The sequence below is a fragment of the Equus asinus genome, chromosome 6 (genome assembly GCF_041296235.1).
Source record: "Equus asinus isolate D_3611 breed Donkey chromosome 6, EquAss-T2T_v2, whole genome shotgun sequence".
NCBI classification, from domain to species: domain Eukaryota; kingdom Metazoa; phylum Chordata; class Mammalia; order Perissodactyla; family Equidae; genus Equus; species Equus asinus.
The window spans coordinates 100,089,029-100,109,107 of NC_091795.1; the positions used below are offsets into that span (position 1 = coordinate 100,089,029).

At 48.3% G+C, this 20,079-nt stretch overlaps 1 protein-coding gene across 6 annotated transcripts in view; it reads left to right on the forward strand.

Annotated features, from left to right (window-relative positions):
• EIPR1 (EARP complex and GARP complex interacting protein 1) overlaps positions 1-20,079 on the forward strand; it is a 135,895-nt gene that overhangs the window by 104,356 nt on the left and 11,460 nt on the right. For all 6 annotated transcript variants that reach the window (XM_014866799.3, XM_070512666.1, XM_070512668.1 and 3 more), the window contains one exon: positions 10,295-10,394. In XM_014866799.3, coding sequence (XP_014722285.1) covers positions 10,295-10,394 — 100 coding nt within the window. The remainder of the gene's footprint in view (positions 1-10,294; positions 10,395-20,079) is intronic.

A 20,079-nucleotide genomic window follows, 5' to 3' on the forward strand; every position in this document is an offset into this window, starting at 1 on the left:
AGCGGCCACAGGCAGCACTTGAGAAGAGGCTGCAGACGCTGGGCTCTCAGCTCTGCTCACAGGGAGCAGCCTTGGCTTTGGGAACGCTGCCTTTTAAAATTTCTTTTCTTTCTTAGTTTTTATTTTTACTACAACACATTACGCTTGTACAGGGTTGACCAAGTGTGATGCAAGGTGACGGAGGGGCCCTCTCTTTTCTCCCATCTTGGGCATTGACCATCCTGTCCCTAGACTGGGTCACAGGCTGCCTTTGGGCCTTGGCTTTCTGTGACCCTCATGTTGGGATTCTCCACCCTGATCTGAGCATCTCGATACATGGCCTTGGCTGGTGGCACTGTGCTACACTACCTCCCACGTGGTATCTTCCCCTCACAGGGAGCACCTGCCCACTTTGGGCATCCACGCCAGTCGTTAAATAAAGAAAGACAATAGAGGGAAAAGTGGGGATTCTGAATGGTGCGGTGGACAGGTTTGGAGCCAGTGGGTTAGAGTGGAATCAGCTTTTCAGTTTCAGAATAAATTTACCATGTATTGGATACTTTCAGTCTGACTCTCAGCAGCATAAACCACAGTTTATTGGTAAAAGACTCAACAAAAATATGTCATTCTAAATAAATGAAGGGTTCCTCATTCCTGCTAATGTTGTTTTGTTGGTCTAGCAATAACATGGGCCAGCACCCGGCCTGTGCCCACCATGGCCCCTGGGCCTCATCCAGCCTCTTGTCTATTTTTGTAAATAAAGTTTCTCTGGATCACAGCCACAACCACGTGGTTATGTCTTGTCTGTGGTTGCGTTTGTGCTACATGACAGAGCAGAGTAGTTCACCCTAAAATGGCCCGTATATCTAGCCGTTTACAGAAAAGTTTGCTGACGCCTGCTCAGAGTGCTTAGAATATTGACTCCTGACTTTAATGAAAATTTTTAAATTTTGTTGGACAAATGATGTATTTTGCTTAATATTGTGAGTAATTTTATGAGTCTGTTTTCCATTTCAGTATATTTGATGAAGTTCTAAATGAAAAGTCAGTGATTTCTCTGGTGACTGTCCCTCTTCCCCCATCCTGGACTCGTGTTTTGGAAGGAACCAGAGGGAACATGATGAAGAACTGGTCGTTTTAAGTCAGCAAATTTTCCTTCGAAGGCTCCTTAGCTTGACTTCCAAAAAATGTCATAGGTGAACAAGAAATAGTAGCAGCCAATTCACATTTGCCAGGATGTACATCAAGGAAATGCAAATTAAAGCATCAGAGATAGGCCTTTGGGGTGGGGGTGGGGAGTTCTTGTCAGAAAGGCCAAGATCCAATTATGGCTAAAAGCTAGCGCCAATGAGAACGTGGGGAAAGGTGCTCTTGGGGAAGACGCTTGGGACCATGTGTTCTCTTTGACCCAGAGTCACTGCTGTAAGAGGGTATCCTAACCCCCGCCGGAAGTACCCTCCAGGACCCCAGGGCTTCATGTGTTTCGTGGTGAACAATTGGGAGCAGCTGAAATGTCCGACAGCCGGGGCTTGGATTAAAAAGTCAGGGAAATCCTTTAATTAATTCAGTGTAGCCTTTGGAAAGAGTTGGATCTATTTGACATGGAAAGTTACTCAGGATATATTTTAAGTAAAAAAGGCAAGTTGCAGTCTTGTGACCACATTTCCATAAGTAACACTTATGATCCTATTACTCATGTCAGTCTGTGTGTAGAAAAGACCTGGACAGCAGTTATCTCCACTCGGTGGGAATACAAGAGACTTTGGATTTTCTAAAGTTTAAAAATTTCTAATGAGCATATATGACTTTAAATTAGAATATAAATAATACAGCTTAAAACAAGATTTCACGAAGGCAAGGGCTATGGCTTCGTGTATTTTACTCAGGATTGCTCCTCCAGTGACCACGTAGGACTACTTATTGTTAATACTTGTCCGTCAGGAGTGGACGTGCTGCTCAAGCTCAGTTACAAGGCAGTGAGGCCGGTGCTGCCAGGACACGTGCAGTAGCCGAGGGGTAGTAGACAGCCGTCGGCGCTGTTGCAGACTCCGTTATCACAAAGCCCACCCCAGTAAAAGAGGCCAACAACTCAGGGCCATTTCACGCAGCAACAGCTCTGTATCCCTGGAGGAGCGTGAATGCACCCTGTGCTGGAGCAGAGTGTGGGAATGGGTCATCAGGCAGGCTGTGTGCTCAGTCATTCCCGAAAAAGGCAAAAAGAATGCAAGGCACTCTAAAGGAAGTTCTAGTCGAAGTGCTTAAATAACTAAAACAGACCAGTGTCGGTGGCTGACAGCACTAGTCTCCAGATTTCTCTTGGCGGCACCTACAGAAGGAGAGAGTTTCACCTCATGACCCCCGTAAACATATATGGACATGGCTGAAATGAAAGTCTCACACAGCACTGTTTACCCTGAAAACGTGCCAGCACGGTGTCTACCCCATTCTGCTCACGCTCCCTGAGGTGGCCTCGTGGCCCGTTGGTGGATTGCAGCCTCCGCTTGAGGAGCGCTGATTTGCTGGAACTCAGGAGTAAGTCGTGTCACTCTTACAGCAACCCTCAGAGTGGGCAAGTCCACCTTCCTGATGGAGGAAAGGGGTCTCGAGAGTCACGATGCTGGCAATGCCAGCTCCTAAGGACTTGGGACCTCTGATGTTGGGGTCTTGTGAGTGGGCAGGTCCCGTGCACTGACTTCAGGAGCTGACTGTCAGTGAGGGCGCTGCCACACTTGGCCAGCTGAAGGGCTGTGTGTGCGAGCAGGCAGCAGGCAGAATGGCCTCGGTGTGCACGCCAGATGGGTTCTGTGTTGTGACACCCTTTTGTTTCACATGCACAGCAGGTTTGTTAATGGGTCATGTGACTGCCAGCAGGGCCTGGATCCTTCCCCACTGCGGTCCAGCCCTTTACACTGAGCGCCCCCACCAGACGGTTAGGAACAGAGGCTGGTTGGAGAGACAAGAGCTCACAACCCAAATATGAATCCTTCCAGTTGAGTGACCACATCATAAAATAGGGTGGACGTGACAGTGTCCTGTGTAAACCTGGCATATGGCAGACGCTTGGAGGTGGACCGAGGAAGACTGTTTCAGACGAGCTGTAGAAAATAATGAGCCGAGGGCAAATTGTGGGTTAGACTGAAGTAAAGTCAGAGAGACCTTAGACATAACATTCAACAAGCTTTATTGGTTTGTATATAGAGTTTGAGAATGATAGAGAAATGTGAAAAAATTACTCCAGAGTTTTTATTGCCAGGAGAATTGCAACACCATTGACAGAAAAGATGGGGCAGGGTGCAGCGGCATTCTCTTTGGTGCATTTAGAGTTTAGGGTGAAAGGGCCATACAGTTAGAGAAGCCCTTGGCGGTACACGTGGCACGGGGGTCCAAGCTGGACATTTCAGTTGTGGCTTCGTCGCCGCGGTGCGGTTTCCTGCCCAAAGACAGCAGTGGGTGGATTTCAGAGGGTCAGGATGAATAGAGAGAGAGAACAACGGGCAGAGAGGGCGTCTGCGGAGGCTCCTTCTGTGCTCCGCTTTAGTGCTCTAATCTGTCTTCAGCGGTCCTCGCGAGACTTGATTAACAAGCAAGACCTCTTCATAGTGAGGTCCTTTTGATACTAAGTAGCAAACCCTCTTGAATGGGTTCTACAATGGACCAATCTTCACTGAGTATACTTGATAAATAGAATCTTTTTCCAATTTTATATTTCATGCATTATAGAATGCACAGGACCCACACTAAGAGGAACCATAATTAATTCTTCTTTCAGCACTTGTTTAATGAGTGCCTCTCATGTGCCTCTCAAGTGCCGGTCAGATCCTGTGCTGGGTGCTTGGCATGTCCCAGCAGGAGAGTCTGTGCTCATGGAGAATTGATAGTCTAGCCAGAAAGCCAGACATGACTGATGACCAGTAGGCAGCAAGTATGAGGGGCAGTGCAGGCTGGTGCTGTGACAGACGAGGAGCAGTCCGTGTGGTCTTAGGGGATTGGGACAGCTCCCTGGAGGAAGTGGTGTTTCAGTGAAGCCCCAACGGATGTACTAGGTAGAGTAAGAAGTAGGTGCTGCCTTCCAGAAGCCTGTATCTCTTTACCCTAATCCACAGACAATTTATTTTGTTGAAGAGACTGAAGTGCTTCCAGCTTCAGCCCTGGTCCTTGCAGAGGATAGCCCTCCTCCTGCAGCCTCAGGTTGCTGGAAGTCATAGGATCCCAATATTCTCGTGTTCAGGTCCTTGTGAGTTTTCTCTCTGGACCCACCCCTCTTTGCCTGACATGCATCTCCACTGGGAAACTGGGCATTACAGAGCCGTGATTGTTAGGGAATTGCCTGTTACCACTCTGAAAACACATAGCCACACTTGACTGTTTTTCTGGAAACTCAGCACACCTTTTCTGGGCAGTTGGTTTCATAGACCGCTAGCAAGAGTAAGTCTTACCCGGTCTCTCCAAAGGCCCCAACCGTGATACCACTGTGCCCCCAGGCCCCCAGGCCCCGGGTTTTCAGTGTGTGGTGGTCTGGGGCCTCAGGCCAGAAGTCGCAGGTGGTGCCTCCCAAGAACCTTACCTTCCATTCTCCTGTGTTCCTTGCAGTTGTTGTTACAACCTTATATATTCACTGTGACCTTCAGAAGTGGCAAGAAACTTTGTTCCCCCGGAAATGAAGCATTTCTTAAAATCTTCACCTGTAAGAACTTAAAGCCAAGTTATTTTCTAAAGCAAATCACTGTTATCTCCTGTGTTCTTTAAGCTTTTTTTTTGCTTCTCTTTGAATTATTATATATTTTCCCTTTTTAGATACAAAGTTACTTCCACAGCCACTTGAAATTCATTTGATTGTTTCCTCTGATAATGTTATTGAGAAGCATAAGCTTTCTCTCAGAGAAATACATCCCTTGGCCCATTCAAAAGCAGAAAGAAAATCTGTTGGATGAGGAGAAAAGAAAATGAGAGGAATAGAGAACCATGATTTCCTGAGGGAAATCCTTTACCCCCTCTTCACTCCTTTCCTTCCACTCCTGGAACGAAACTAGACGAAAATGACCCATTTTCTTAGAGTCGGGGGAAGAAGGTGTAATTGCCCGTGGTTGTGTCTGGAGGAAGAGTGTTGGTGGAAGCACGCCACTTCCTCAGAACGTCTGTGGCTGTTTGATTTGGTTTCGGAGGCGAGCGTGTGAATCAGTTTGGATTCTCTATAACTTTGGAATCGATAGTCACGCAAATGTGCATGCATGCGTCCTACTAAGCAAAAAGACATGAGAGGAAACGGGTTTTCGTGGGCACCTGGCATTGACCTGAAACTCCCTAGTCCCCGTCACACATGCTCCAGAATGTACTGGGGCCGTCATGTGCATGTCACCTGCCTCTCCACAGATGATCTAGGATGAACTGGGGCCATCACGTGCGCGTGGACCTGACTCAGTGCAGATGCTCTTGAATGTACCACGGCTGTTGTGTGCATGTGCACCTGACTCTATAAATGCTTGAGAATGTACCTGGGCCATCATGTACGTGTGCCCCTGACCCCCCATGTCTCCGGCATTGCTCAGGGGGTTGGAGGGTGTAACCCCCCACCGTCTGGGAGTGGAGGGAGAGGATTTCTCAGCTGTGGTGGAGCCCACTCTCCTGGGGATGTATCCTGGCAGCCAGCGGGGCCTGTGGGGATTTGGGAGTGGGCTGGAGAGGCCATCCTGCCTGCTGGCAGTGTGCGTGGTGTTTGCCTCTGTCGCCCTTCCTGTGACGTTCAGAGCCTGGGTATCTGCCATGAAATGGCTTTTTAAATTTTTATTTTACTAAGGTCACATTGGTTTATAATTGTATAAATTTCAGGTGTACATCATTATACTTTGGCTTCTGTATAGACTGCATCATGTTCACCACCATCACCTGGTTTCCCTCCCTCATCCCTTTCACCCTCCCCCCACCCGTTCCCCTCTGGTAAGCGCTGATCTGTTGTCGTCGTCCATGTGTTTGTTTATCTTCCATATGTGAGTGAAATCATATGATATTTGTCTTTCTCTGTCTGATTTATTTTGCTTAGTGTAATATACTCAAGGTCTGTCCATGTTGTTGCAAATGGGACGATTCTGTCTTTTTTTGTGGCTGAGTAGCATTCCGTTGTGTATATGTGTGCCACGTCTTTATCCAGTCAGCTGTCGATGGGCACTTGGGTTGCTTCCAAGTCTTGGCTGTTGTGAGTAATGCTGCGATGAACATAGGGGTGCAGATGTCTTTTGAATTAGTGTTTTCATGTTATTTGGATAAATACCCAGAGGTGGAATAGCTGGATCATATGTTATTTATATTTTTAATTTTTTGTGAAATCTCCATACTCTTTTCCATAGTGGCTGCACCATTTTGCATTCCCACCAACAGTGTATGTGGGTTCCCTTTTTTCCACATCCTCTCTAACACTTCTTATTTCTTATGTTTTTAATAATAGCCACTCTGATGGGGTGAGGTGATATCTCATTGTAGTTTTGATTTGTATTTCCCTAATAATTAGTGATGCTGAACATGTTTTCATGCGCCTGTTGGCCATCTGTAAATTATCTTTGGAAAAATGTTTGTATCCTCTGCCCAGTTTTTGATCAGGTTGTTTTTTTGTTGTTGAGTTGTGTGAGTTCTGTATATATTTTGGAAATTAACCCCTTATTGGATATATGATTTGCAAATATTTTCTCCCAGTTGGTGGGTTGTCTTTTTGTTTTGTTGATGATTTCCTTTGCCGTGTAGAAGCTTTTTAGTCTGATATAGTCCCATTTCTTTATTTTTCTTTGTTTCCCTTGCCTGAGTAGACGTGCTGTTCAAAAAGATATTGCTAAGACTGATGTCAAAGAGCATGCTGCCTATGTTTTCAAGAAGTTTTACAGTTCCAGGTCTTAGATTCAAGTCTTTAATCCATTTTGAATCAATTTTTATGTATGGTATAAGATAATGATCTACTTTCATTCTTTTGCATGTGGCTGTCCAATTTTTCCAACACCATTTACTGAAGAGACTTTCCTTTCTGCATTGTATGTTTTTGGCTCTTTTGTTGAAAATTAGCTGTCTGTAGATGTGTGGTTTTATTTCTGGGCTCTCAGTTCTGTTCCATTGATCTGTGTCTCTTTTCTGCCAGTACCATGTTGTTTGATTACTGTAGCTTCGTACTATATTTTGAAATCAGGGAGTGCGATACCTCCAGCTTTGTTCTTTTTTCTCAGGATCACTTTGACTATTCAGGGTCTTTTGTTGTTCCATGTAAATTTTAGGATTCTTTGTTCTATTTCTGTGAAGAGTCTTGCTGGGACTTTGATAGGGAGTGTGTTGAATCTGTAGGTTGCTTTAGGAAGTGTGGACATTTTCCTTCTGTGAGTCCTTCCAAGCCAAGAGCACGGATGTAAGCAGGGTGCAAAGAGGTGTGACGGCTGCCCCGTTACCCACATTCCTGCTTAAAACAGCCCCTCTCCTCTTACAATCCGCGATTTTGTTCTCCTGTAGACTTAGAAGTCAAATAACCAAATATGTTAGAACTGTGGGCAAATGGCAGGGTAAAGGAAACTTCTGAGGACAGCTTGATGGATGCTGCGACTTAAAATACGAAACCAGCACCTGAGCCTTCTTGCGTGGAGTTTGATTGTTCAGAAGTCTTTAAAGCTTTTTCTCATTGTTCTTATTTTAGGGTTGTTGGCTATTTTCCAAACCCTAATTTACTAATGGTTAACTAAATGTACTTAAGTGGTCTCATTTTTTAATGCAGCTTCTCTAATCTTAGATGGAATTCTTCCCTCTCCCTTAGGATTCATGAGCAAGTGTTAAGTGCCATGGACCCGAAATGTTGCTCGTCACTGTGGAGAATATAGGAGTTTTGATAAATTGATTCTACCCTCCAGAGTCCTTTAATCCGGCTGGAGAAGCCGTTTTCAGATATTCATGGTACCAAAGAAGGTAGCCGAGATGAATGTTTGTGCGTCATTAAAAATTGTCTGTGGGAAAGGCGTGGATGATCCATAAGCTGTTCACTTTGTTTCACAAGTAGGTCTTCAGTCTTTGTCATCAAACTGGCTAATTCTTATCCTGTGATTTGTTAGTTACATGGGAATCTCTGGCTTTCTGGAGTTTCTGTTAAAAATTCCGTGTATCCGTGCAATGACCGCACTCTTGCTCACACTGTGTTGGGCACTCGCTGTCCCTGGATTCATGGCCATAGCCTTGTAGATATCCCTCGTCCTGGTTTCGGGTGTGTGTGTTGGGGGTGGGGGCGTGCATAACTTCTAAATGAGACCTGATGAGAAGCCTATAAACCAGTCTAAATCTATTGCCCCTAATATATAGCGTATGGACTGCATTTTTTGGTCCCCTCCGAATTCACTTGTTGAAACCTTCATCTCCAATTTGGCGATGGGGCTTTTGGGGGGTAATTAGGTCACGAGGGTGGATCTCTCGCGAGGAGTGGTGCCCTTATCAAAGGGACACGAGAGCTTCCTCTCCCTGCTCTCTGACGTGTGAGAACACAGGAAGGGGCTCCCAGAGCTGTGCTGGCGCCTCCGTCTTGGACTTCCTGCCTCCAGACTGTGAGAGATCAATGTCCGCTGTTCAGGCCGCCTGGTCCTGGTATTTTGTTATGGCAGCCTGAGCGGGCCAAGACAGAAAGTGTCAGGCAGACACGTTGTCCTCTCCAGGACGAGACTGCCCTTGTCCTCCTCCTCCTCCCCCGTCTGCATTTCCCTGGGGTGTTCTTGTCGGCGGCCTGAACTCCGAGTAAGTGTACCTGTGAAAACAGGCTACTGAGAGACGTCTGCTCATCTCCCTCTAAAGAGAGGACTTCAAAATTAGAATTGGCTGTTATTTTAACAAAATAGGAGCAGCAGATTTCAGAACCAAACTTCTTGACCTCTCTTCCAGGTGTTGTGTTTTGATTTTGTTTCCTGGATGTTGTCGTTTTTCATTGCTATTATTAGAAAGATAGAGTAAGCTCTTTGTCTGATGTAGGAGTGATGTACCTGTGGTCATAGTGCTATGAACTCTGTGTGCGTTTCTTAAACTATAAATGAGAAAGAAATTGTGGTTTTGAATTGTATTAATGTTGTGATTAAAAGTAATAATAGCTCCATTGACAGTCTTGAAAAGATGGTATGAGGGAGGTGCACCTGAGGACGCCCCCCAATCAATTAGTATTGTGTTCTGTTTGAAAAAGAAGTCGTGCGGGTCCTTACTGATGTCTTCAGTGACTCACGGGTTCGAGTACATGAAATGAAATTCTCCTCTTTATAAGCGCTTGAAGAATTTCATCAAGGAAGACAGAAATCCATACTTGTGACCAGACTGAAAACTTCTTGATCTCTTCACAGCTTTACTGCAGAGGTGTTATGATTTTTGGTCTTTTGTTATTCAAATATGCATTGTATCAGTTAGGATGGTTTTGGCTGCAGATAATGGGAAACATGACTCAAACTGGCTGAAATGTAAGGAAATTATGTGATAGCACAGGCAGGCCGACTCTGAGCCTGGTACCTCGGGGCTATGACACTCCTTCTCTGCTCTGCTCTCAGTTCTGCCCTCCCATCTCCACCAGGACGTTGGCCGCATCCTTGGGCTGGTGAGGAGGTGGCTACAGAACATGTGGGCATCCTCTCCAAAATCGCAGCATCTCTCCTGTGCCTCCTTAGGACCCAGCCCACACAGGCCCCTTCACGTCTCATTGTCTGGAACTGGTCAGCTCTCCGTTCCTCAGGCAGTCATGGGAAGACAGATGGGCGAGTGTCTCAGTCTGCCTGGGCTGCCGTCACAAAGCACCACAGACTGGGGGCCTAAACAACAGAAACGTTTGTTTCTCGCAATTCTGGGGGCTGGAAGTCTGAGATCAGGGGTCGGCATGGTCAAGTTCTGGTGAAGACTCTCTTCCCAGTTTACAGACAGTGGCTTTTTGCTTGTGTTCACATGGCAGGAGGAGAGAAAGAGAGACAGAGAGAGAAACAGAGAGAGAGACAGGGAAACAGAGAGAGAGAGTGAGAGAGCTCTCATACTTTGGCGTCGATCCTTAATAAGAGCAGTAATCCCATATGGGGCCCCAAGCTCATCTAACCCTAATCACCTCCCCAAAGCCCACCTCCTAACCCCAGGTGAATCTGGGGAAGGACACAGACATCCGGTCCTCAGCAGAGAGAACACTGCCTGCACAGTGTCATCGAATAATGTTGATAAACACTGCTGGTGACGGGTGATGGGCTAGGAAAAGGCCTTGCTGGTTTATGAAGGATGTGTGTAAAAGCTCGTAGCCACACATTTGGGAATCTCAACTGTCCATGTTGATATTTGACACTTCTCCTTCTCTCAGTGTCTCTTGGGAGCCCACGGGAGACGGGAAGAAAGTCATCTCCTTGGCGGATAACCACATCCTGCTGTGGGATTTGCAGGAAAGCTCCAGCCAGGCCGTGGTAAGTAATGAGAATTACACAGTGATAGTTTTCTGTACTTTTTCTGTTGTACCTTTCGGCTGCTTTCCAAATACACTTCTTGATTTATATATGTTTAGAATTTTGACATTAGTTATGAAGTGAGTTATAAAAATGGCGATCGACTGACCCGGTGACTGTTCAGCTAATCTTCCTTTCACTCATGTGTGCACAGGTCTAAGGGTTTCAGTCGTCAGACGGATCAGCTGTTCCTGTACATTGTGTGACCCACGGGAGGCCATCTCAGTGTCCCGCCAGGCGGCCCCTGAGCCGCCTTCAGGGTTCAGTTAGCCAGGACGCGGAGTCGCTGGGTTTTCACAGTTCCCGAGGGAGATCACGTCTCTATCCCAGGGCTGCTCACCCTCAGGCCTGTTTAATGTTTGGCAGTGACTTTCTCTGGAAGCCGCCGTGCTTTCAAATATTCATCGCTTTGAGTACTTTTTCTTTCACAGTGTAAATATTCTATTGATTGGTAGAGATACATTTTTATATTTGATTCCTTAAAATTGCCTCTCTTAAAATGTGATTTTTACATGTGTTAATAATTTCATTACATTTGTTTATGCCAAAGTAATAACTTTACAGAGAAAAATAAATTTGAAACGAAAAAGCACACAATGTCAGTCACACCGAGGGAGGCGCAGTGGCTGCGCCCGGTCGAGGGGAGTCGAGAGTAGTGTCTGGGCACGCATTTCTTCGTGGTGACCTTGTCCTATATTTATCTGTTCCTGAGATGCTTATTTAGCTCTTTCAACCCTCATGGTCCCTTACAATATTAATAAATCCTTTCTTCACCCCTCTGAGTTGAAGAAATGGCATGAATCATGATTTATCATTATCAACATGTGATATAGAAGTCAGACTTTTTAAAATATGAAGTGCCCTGTTAAAGTTTTACAGCTCTGCATGATCAGAAGAGAGTCTCATAGGCTTCAGTGTGAAATTAAGAATTGGCTTATTTTCAGAGCAAATAAATAATATTTAAGGGAAAAAGTCACTATTTTTATTAAAATTTAAAAAAATAAGACATATCTCTGTATCATGGAGTAGAATGCAAATTTTAGGCTAAAACAGGGGACTTGAAGAGAACTTCATGCCTAAGCTTGTTCCCTGGGCCCCGGCAGGTCCAAGTTGAGACACCTTCACGATCCCCCGCCATTAGGGGGACTCGTTGGGGAGTCTGGTCAGAGGCGAAGGGAATCCCTCTCCTGCCCGCCTTCTCCAGCTTGGACTTCAGTGGGCCGTTCTGCCAACTGTCAGCTTAAGACAGAAGGGAGAAACACCTTCCTGTTAAAGTGCCTGGCCTCCTGGCAGTCTTGTGGGAGGTCCTTGGGGTGGGGGCTCCCCTCCTGGTCTGAGAAGATGCCGCGAGGAGCCGTGTGAGCACTGACCCTGCTCTGCTCAGGGGAGAATGCCAGGCAGAAGATGAATGTCCAGTCGCGTGTATTAGAATTCAGCAGGCCCTGGTGGCCCGGCTCTGCAGTCCCATCCTGTAATCAAACTGTGGACGCGTCTTCAGACCCTCGGCCATCTCAGAATGATTTTACGGTGGGGTGATTAATCTGTAACTTATTTTCTGCAGAGACCAATTTAGTTTTCGCTCTCCCTTTTTTATCCACTGTCAGCAGTTCTGTCAATATCACTTTGTGACCCTCTGCCGCAGGATTTCATACCAAAACCTTCCTATCGATTTCGCCCATCTTCACACCCAGCTCCTCAATTTTTTTTTTTTAATCGTTTGAGGATATTGTCTTCTGTACTGAATCTAATCTTATGCTCACTGCATCATTACCTTTTGCAATTAAATTGGAGGTTCTTTGCCATTTATAATCATTAGCAGAGCCCAGGGGAAGTCTGGAGGGGGTGGTTCCATGGGGTCCCAGACCCCAGTGAAGGCAGAGGGGATGCCTCCCTGTTTCGATCTGTGCTCATTCATCTCTTGGTTCTGGCAGCTTTCACTGGCTGTGGAAATAAATAGCTTCTTTCAAGGTGCAGCGAGCGGCAGGGCAAAAGTGGGAAGGGGGAAGGTTGCCGTGCGAATCGGCTGCCCTCTTCCTTCTGCGCACGAATCAGTGTAGGAGCTTCTGGAAGATGAATCCTGAGTGCCACCCACTCCGCGGAACAGGGCCAGAGATGTGTATGTACAGGAACGCCTCTTTGAGGGAAGAGAATGGGCTGCAAGGACACAGTGTTTTTCAGAAATTTCAAATCTGAAGTTTAAAACGTTCCACAAGAGGATCAAATACACAAAAAGGGAGAGAAACTAGTAGAGAAGGAAGATCATTAAATGCAGCTGGAGTTGTGTCCACTGTGCCTGGAAATATGAAAGCGTGGTTTGGGGACAAGAGGGAGCCCTGGGTGGAAGCTGAGCTACCCTGAGGCCTAGTGGAGGCGGTGGGTCGGGGCCCTAGAGACTTCGGCCTCTTGCTCCCCCTCCCCGGAGTGCGGGCTGGTTGTTGCCCCTCACCCCTCGTCACAGGCTGGAGCCCACCCTACTCTCAGCTTCCTTGTCATTGACGTGTGGCAGGGCAGAAAGCAAGAGGCTTGTTTAGTGAGTGTAATCTCTTTACTTAGTGTTGAAGTTTAAAACTTAAAGCCTGAGGCCTCACAGGCTGGTTCAGGTGTTGGCCTGCCATCTACCTGCAGGGTGGCCATGGAAACCAGCTTGCATCGGGCGCCAGTCCCTGTCTGGAGTCAAGAGGGCCAGTCCCTGCATTGTCGAGACTGTCACAGGGACAGTGCCCGGCCCTTCTGTCATCTGTGGTGACACCACCTTGGACAGAGGCCGTGTTCCCAGCCTCCCTTGCAGCACAGTGGATCTGGACAAAGGGACTTGGGTGGAAGTGGCCTCCTCGGCTTCTGGGCAGTGTCCCTGAATGAGAGGCCGTCTCCTTCACTTTTAAGTTCCTGCTCCTGGGATGTGGAAGTAGCGTGTGAAGATTTTCCCCATTCTCCCTTTTCTCTTTTCAGCTTCTCAGCAGGGTCTTTCACAGAGAAGAAGTTTTGATTGCCCTTTTTTGTTTTAAGTAGGCTTTATTTTTCAGAGCAGTTTTAGGTTCACAGCAGAATTGAGAGGAAGGTACAGGGATTTCCCATACCTCCCTGTTCCCACATTCCCACAGCCTCCCCTGTTACCAGCATCGCCCGCCAGATGGAACATTTGTTGCAACTGGTGACCCTCCACGGACACGTCGTCATCGCCCAGAGTCCACAGCTTGTGGTGGGGTTCACTGTTGGTGGTCTTCTCTCCATGGGTTTGGGTAAATGTTTAATGACGCGTGTCGTCATTATAGTGTCATACAGAGTGTTTTCACTGACTAAAACTCCTCGGTGCTCCTCTTACGGATCCCTCCCCCAGCCCCTGGCAACTACTGATCTTTTTATTGTCTCCGTAGTTTACGTTTCCTCCCCATCTTTGCATGGTTTGATAGCTCATTTGTTTTCAGCACTGGGTAATATTCCCATGTCCGGAAGGGTTTCACTTTGACACAGTCCAGTTATCAGTTTCCCTTCTATGGATCACGCCTTTGGTGTCAGGTCTGAGAACTCTGTGAGTAGCCTTGGATCTTGCAGATTTTCTCCTGTGTTTTTTTCTGAGAGTTTTATAGTTTGCATTTTGCATTTCGGTCCATTTCAGTCCATTTTGAGTGAATGTTTGTGGAAGATCCCCGTGGTCATCCCTGGCTGGGCCAGGTGAGGATGGGAGGCTGGGCGTGTTGGCTGTCTCCGGTGGCGTGCAGACACGATTTTCTGTGGTTTGGCTGGAGCAGGGCGGGTATTGTCTGGAAGTTCTCTGTGTTGCTGGCTGCCCTTCCTGGACCTTGGCTAGAGGGAGTGGCATTTGTGCAGCTTCTGGGGTCTGCACCTGTGGTTTTTCTGGGCTGCAGGCTTCTTCAGCCCAAGTCTGGGACGTGCGGGAGAGGAGGTGCAGGCCTTCGACCCTCAGCATCGGGGGTCCTCGGGCCCCAGGCCCCTCGCTGGTTGCCGTCTCTCCACCCTCCAGAGTCTGCTTATATTTGTTTTGTGTATGAAGTCCAGGGTTTTTGTTGTACTTAGTGGGAGCAACAGAGAAAAGGGCATCTACCCCCGCCACTCCCGGCAGCAGGCGTCCCTGAAGAGAATTTGAAGGTCACTGCCCCTCCACTAGGTGTCCTCCTTCCCATCTACGGTGTCTGAAGATCTTTGAGATCTTTGAGAATATGGCAGCTCTTTCACTGTCTAATTAGAGAGAAAAGTCCTAGTGCTCTAAGTGCCTGGTCAGCGTGGAATCTGTCCTGTACATTTGCTGTCACTCAGCAAGGGCAGATGGCCCCTGTTGACGAGGAGACAGTAAGGGGGCTCATTGGGATTCCCCACGACACCTAGACCGTGCCTTGTACCTAACCCTGTGTGTAACCAGGACTCATAAAGTCTTTCAACACGTCGTCATTCCTCACTAATTTTAAAGTAGTCCCTTTAAACAAGGACACAGACCCCAAGGCCACTTGACAGAAGAGTAAAGCTCAAGGAAGCTAAGGGGCTTTCTGAAGGTGGCATGGGTTGCGTGACAGATCTGGGACTGCAGTTGAGGTCTGATTCCACCCCATCATCCACAAAGGAATTTCCTGGGGTCTCCTGTGCGCCACACACCGTGCTCGCCTGCTCAGAACTCCCGGCTCGGTATCTGAGTATCTTAGACGGCCAGGACCATTTTGTCCTGTGGGGGCAGATTTGATTTCTGGAAACAGTCAAAAGTTATTTGGAGCAAAATCTGGTAAATAAGATAGTTAACCAAGCTTTGTAAAGCTGGTTAGTGGAAAACGTTAAAACTCAATGAAAGAGTTTTCTTGTAAGACTCACAAAAAGGCATTCTAAAACATTTTGAGAAGTGTCTGCATCATTAAAATAAATAGAACCTTTAGAACCACAGCTTTCAGACAGCAGTCATTTTATGTTTTAAGATACTTTTTTTTAAAAGCCATGATCTTTAAGAAAAAAATGGAGGTAAGTAATTTACTGAGTTGCATATCTAATATCACAGCATAATACCTCCATGTTTCTTTTGATTTTGTAAATATTGAAGACAACTACTATTTTTTTAATCTTGCAGTTAAATCTTGGAAAAAATCATTAAAAGTTGAAATTGGTTAGATGTTGGTGTCCAGCAAGTGAGTATTTGCATCCCAGGCTCTCCAAAGACTTCTTTCTGGTAATAAAGAGTAATCATACGTCTTAAAAATTAAGTCTATGTAAGAAAAATCAGCTGCTAAACCTGGGAGGTTTGATGCACGCACGTCATCGGCACCAGGGTTTGAATTCTTGCTGCGTCCAAGGGCTGCTTGAAGTATGACTTGCGGCTGGAGCTTTGAGCGCAGATATAGCCTCTGACTTTTTGTAATTTGCCATTCAGTTATAATGTATAGATGATGCCTTTAATTTAAATTTTCCGGTTTCACTCGAATAGGCTGGGACAGGCGGGGGCCAGTGGCTAAGGTGAGGGGAGTACTGGAGGACATGAGACATAAGAGGGAGAGGCTAAAGGCCGTGAGTCCTCCGGGAGTCCAGGCAGCATTCCAAGCTCCAGAATCAAGTCCCATTTCTGCCACTCACTCACAGTGTGACCTTGAGCAAGTTGCTTGGCCTGTCTGAGCCTCAATGTCCACATCTGTAAGGTAGAGATCAATGTCCACTCTATAGAGTAGGACCATTTAACAGTGGACATTATGTGAGGACAACATCACCCGCAGTGTCTGGTGCATGGCAAGCACTTGATATATACCTGTTGGGTGGATGGATGGATGGGTGGGTGGATGGATGGATGGATGGATGAATGGGTGGATGGATGGATAGACAGATGAATGAAGGGGTGGATGTGTGGATGAGTGGATGGGTGAGTGGATGGGTGGATGGAGGGATGGAGGGAGAAATCAAAGAAGGGAGGGAAGGATGAATGCAAGGAGGGATGGAGAGGCTAGAATACGTGATCTTCAAAACTGGATTATGAATGAGGGTTGGATCCAGTAGGATCCTAGTGCAGAGGCAAGAGGTACAGAGGAGAGAAACTGAGATACCAAAAAGCAATCTGTGTTCGCTTCATAATTAAATTGCTCTCCCCAAGGTCTGCTGGTGGTGATCACAATTCATACATGAAGGACACGGTGGGCTTTAGTTACTGCAGGCTCTCAGTGTTTCCAGCCCTCATTATTCTTCAAAAAAGATCTTTTTCCCTCTCCAAAGAATCAACCATAATTAGATCTGTCTCTCCAGCAGATCACTAATCTCTAATTGGTGTGACAGAAATATTTGTCATGTCATCCGTTTTGGTTACAAAACTTAAATCTGCACTCACCACCTTCCTAGTTTTGAGCGTAGAGCTGAGGTCAAGCCCACAGTTACGTGTGTAAGGCATAAATTTTTCTCTACAAAGAGAGCTTGAATCTGCCCTCAAAACCCTCATGCGTCAGCTCTCTGGAACCTGGAATGCTTCTTCCCAGTGGACAGAGTCCTTGATGGTGTGTGGGAGCCCACCAGCACCACTGGGCCTGTGGGTCCAGTGTGAGCTACGCTTGGGGGCCAAGGTGCCGGCCGGTCCCTGTGACCCTGGGCGTCGTGGGGCCTGGGTGTCCACCTCCGTCTTTCCTCTAGGCCCTTGTGTGCCGCCTCCTGCCATCCGGGAGCAGAAGCCTGGGCAGCCAGCTGTCCTGCCGTGGTGGACCCAGTTCTCCATCATATCCTCCTTCTTCCTGTCCTCCCGTGTCCTAGGGCAGCAGTGGGTCTCAGGGGCTGTCCTGCCGAATCCCCTTCCCACCACCACTCCAGCAGATAGTTGTGGGCTCACCTTCTGCTCCAGAACACAGCGGCAGCCCCCTCCCCTCTGTTCTTATCCCTAGAGGCGGATCAGAGCTCCAGGGGCTGTCTGGACTCTTTAGGGATAATATCTCAGTTAATTCTCATAACCCCGCTGGGCGGGTTCTGTAACATCTCGAAGTTACATGAGAGAAAGCCAGGCTCAAAGAGACTAAGTCAGGTTGCTCACGAGGAAGCACAGCTGGAAGGGGTTCATGTTCAAAGCTGGGGCTGGAATTCCTAGCCTGAGAGAGGCAAGGAGTGTTCTACATCTGTAGCGTTCCCACACATCACAAGAAATGACTTAAAGGATGAGGCGGTTTTATTATCTGATGTGAGAGAAAACATGGAAATAAAGCAACTCCAGGATTGGTTAGTTCAGTGTCTCCACAGCATCAAGGACCCAGCTGCTGTCATGTCCATTTGTCACTGCTAACTCCTGTCATGACTGCAGGGTGACTGCAGTGGTTCCAGCCATCACATCCAGACTCCCACAACATCAACAGAGAGAAAGCAGATTTCTTTCTTGTGTCTCCCTTCATTTGTAAGGAAAGCTTTTCCTGGAAGTCCCTCTGTGCCCTTGTCAGACACGACCACATGTCCCTGCCTAAATCAGTCATTGGCAAGGCAAGCAAGCTCTCATCCTTGGCCTGGAGCAGTCTCATTTCCTGGAGGTGGGGAGGGACTTGCAATGCAGAGCCTGTGGCTGTGCAGAGTCTGACAGGTGGAAGAGGGGCTTGGGGAGGTGGTCATGCTGTTGCACAGGCCAGCTGCTTCCACCTGGCAGTGGAGGGGCACGGGCGCACAGGTGGGACCTGTCTGCGTGGGTGCTTCATGCCTCTTACGCTCTGCACCACAGCCCTGCCGTTGCCCGGCCTGGCTATTCTCCTTCGAAAGGTGGGAAGGCGGCGCATGCATTTCTCAGCTGGTCCTCCATCCCCCGTGGTGCAGCAGGCGCATGTTCAGTCCGTGTGGTGCCCCCAGCTCTGTGCGCCAGCTGCTCTGGGCTTGGCTGCAGGGAGAGCCACCTTTGCCTTGGGAGCCTCGTGCTGAGACCCTTCCTAGACGTGTTGCGCAAATCGCTCCTGGCGGCGTGGGCCACGGCATTGCTTCATTGGAAGGCGTGTTCTTTTGTTCACGTCTAGGGCTAGGAACGTGACCTGAGGCCGTGTGCACTGCCCTCTCTGGAGTTCTCGCCAAGTTCTGTCTCCTGTCACCAGGCAGCCAAGAAACGGGACTGGCTGCCTGGCAGTGCCCACCCTGCTGCTGCCCTGAGTAGACCTCGAGAGCTGACGCCACGTCTCCTGCAGGCTTCACTGAAATGGGCCTTGCAGACTCCTCTGCACCTGCGGGCATGGGGTTTCCATCGTCACGGTGGTTCACACATCAGAGTGAGCAAGGGAGTCACAGCAGGAGCCCGGTCCTGTGTCTGCACTGCTAGCTGTGTGACCATGGGTCAGTCACTTATCCTCTCTGGTCCTGGTTTTCCCCCCCATCTAGTAAGGGGGCAGGACCAGGCCTGTCTGTGAGTGTCGAGATTCGTGGAGGTCTCCCCTTCCCTCTGGTCAGCGCCTCGTGTCAGCTGGCTACTGCTCTCTAACAGATGACCCCAAGTCAGCTGCTTCGCATGGCCCACGTTTGTCATCGCTCAGCTTCTGTGTGGATGGTCAGGAGTTGGGAATCTGGGCGCAGTTCAGGTCTCTTATGAGGCTGTGGTCCGGGTGTCAGTGGGGCCAGGGTCTCAGCTGAGGCCTGGGGGGGCGCGTTCTGCTGCCAAGCTCACGGACGAGGCTGTGGCAGGATGCAGGTGGCCCGAGGGCCCAGGTTCTTCGTGGGCTGTTGGCCAGAGACCGCCCTCGGTTCCCTGCCACGTGGGCATCGGTATGCGGCAACTTGCTGCATGAAAGCCAGCGAGACAGACGTCAGAGTCTTGTATAATCCAATTATGAGACGCCCTCAGCATCGAGGAATTGTTTTGGTTAGAAGCTGGTTACCCAGGGGAGGGGATCGTGCAGGCTGTGGAGACCAGGGGTGGTGCCCTGGGGCCACTCTAGACGCTGCCTGCCACTGGCACTTCTGCCTCTTGCCGCCTCAGTGGACAGGTCCGTCTTCCACAAGCTCGGCTTTCTTTACTCCACTCCCCAGCTCCAGGACATGCCGATTGCCAATTGCCCTGCCCGACTCGGGCGGCCGACACCACCTTGCCTGTTTGTTGGTCTCTGACTCCCCAGCATGTGCCCCGTCCAGTCATGTGTTTGTGTTTCCTGTCACTCTGCTTTGTTGATGCCTTTGTCTTTGCGGGAATACCTCGTTCTTGAGTTCTGTTGAGCCTTAACGCCCGTCTCCAGTTCTGAGTCCTCATTAAATCTTTCTCTCGTTCCTCCAGCTGGGGATGAGTTTTGCTTTTCTGAAATTTCTCTAAACTTAACATTATTATTTTATTCTGGCCTTGCCACTCACTAGCTGTTTTTCTATTGTGCAATACTTTAATCTCTCTGTGCCTCGGTTTCCTCATCTGTAAAATGGGGATATTAATGTGTATATCATGTGACTGTGATGATTTAACTAGGACATGAACATGCAGTGGCTGATAACCAGTTCTCTTGGTTTTACCGCCCAAGTTAAGCGTTTCCTTTGTTGAGTGCATTTGCCTCTGCAGCCACGGGGTGAGCGGGAGGGGAGGGGGAATGGGAGAGGGGCGTGAGTTGGAGGGGAGGGTAAGTGGGAGGGTAGGGTAAGTGGGAGGGGAGGTGAGTGGGAGGGGGGTGAGCTGGGGGAGGTGAGTGGGAGGGGGGGTGAGTGGGAGGGGAGGGTGAGTGGGAGGGGAGGTGAGTGGGGGGAG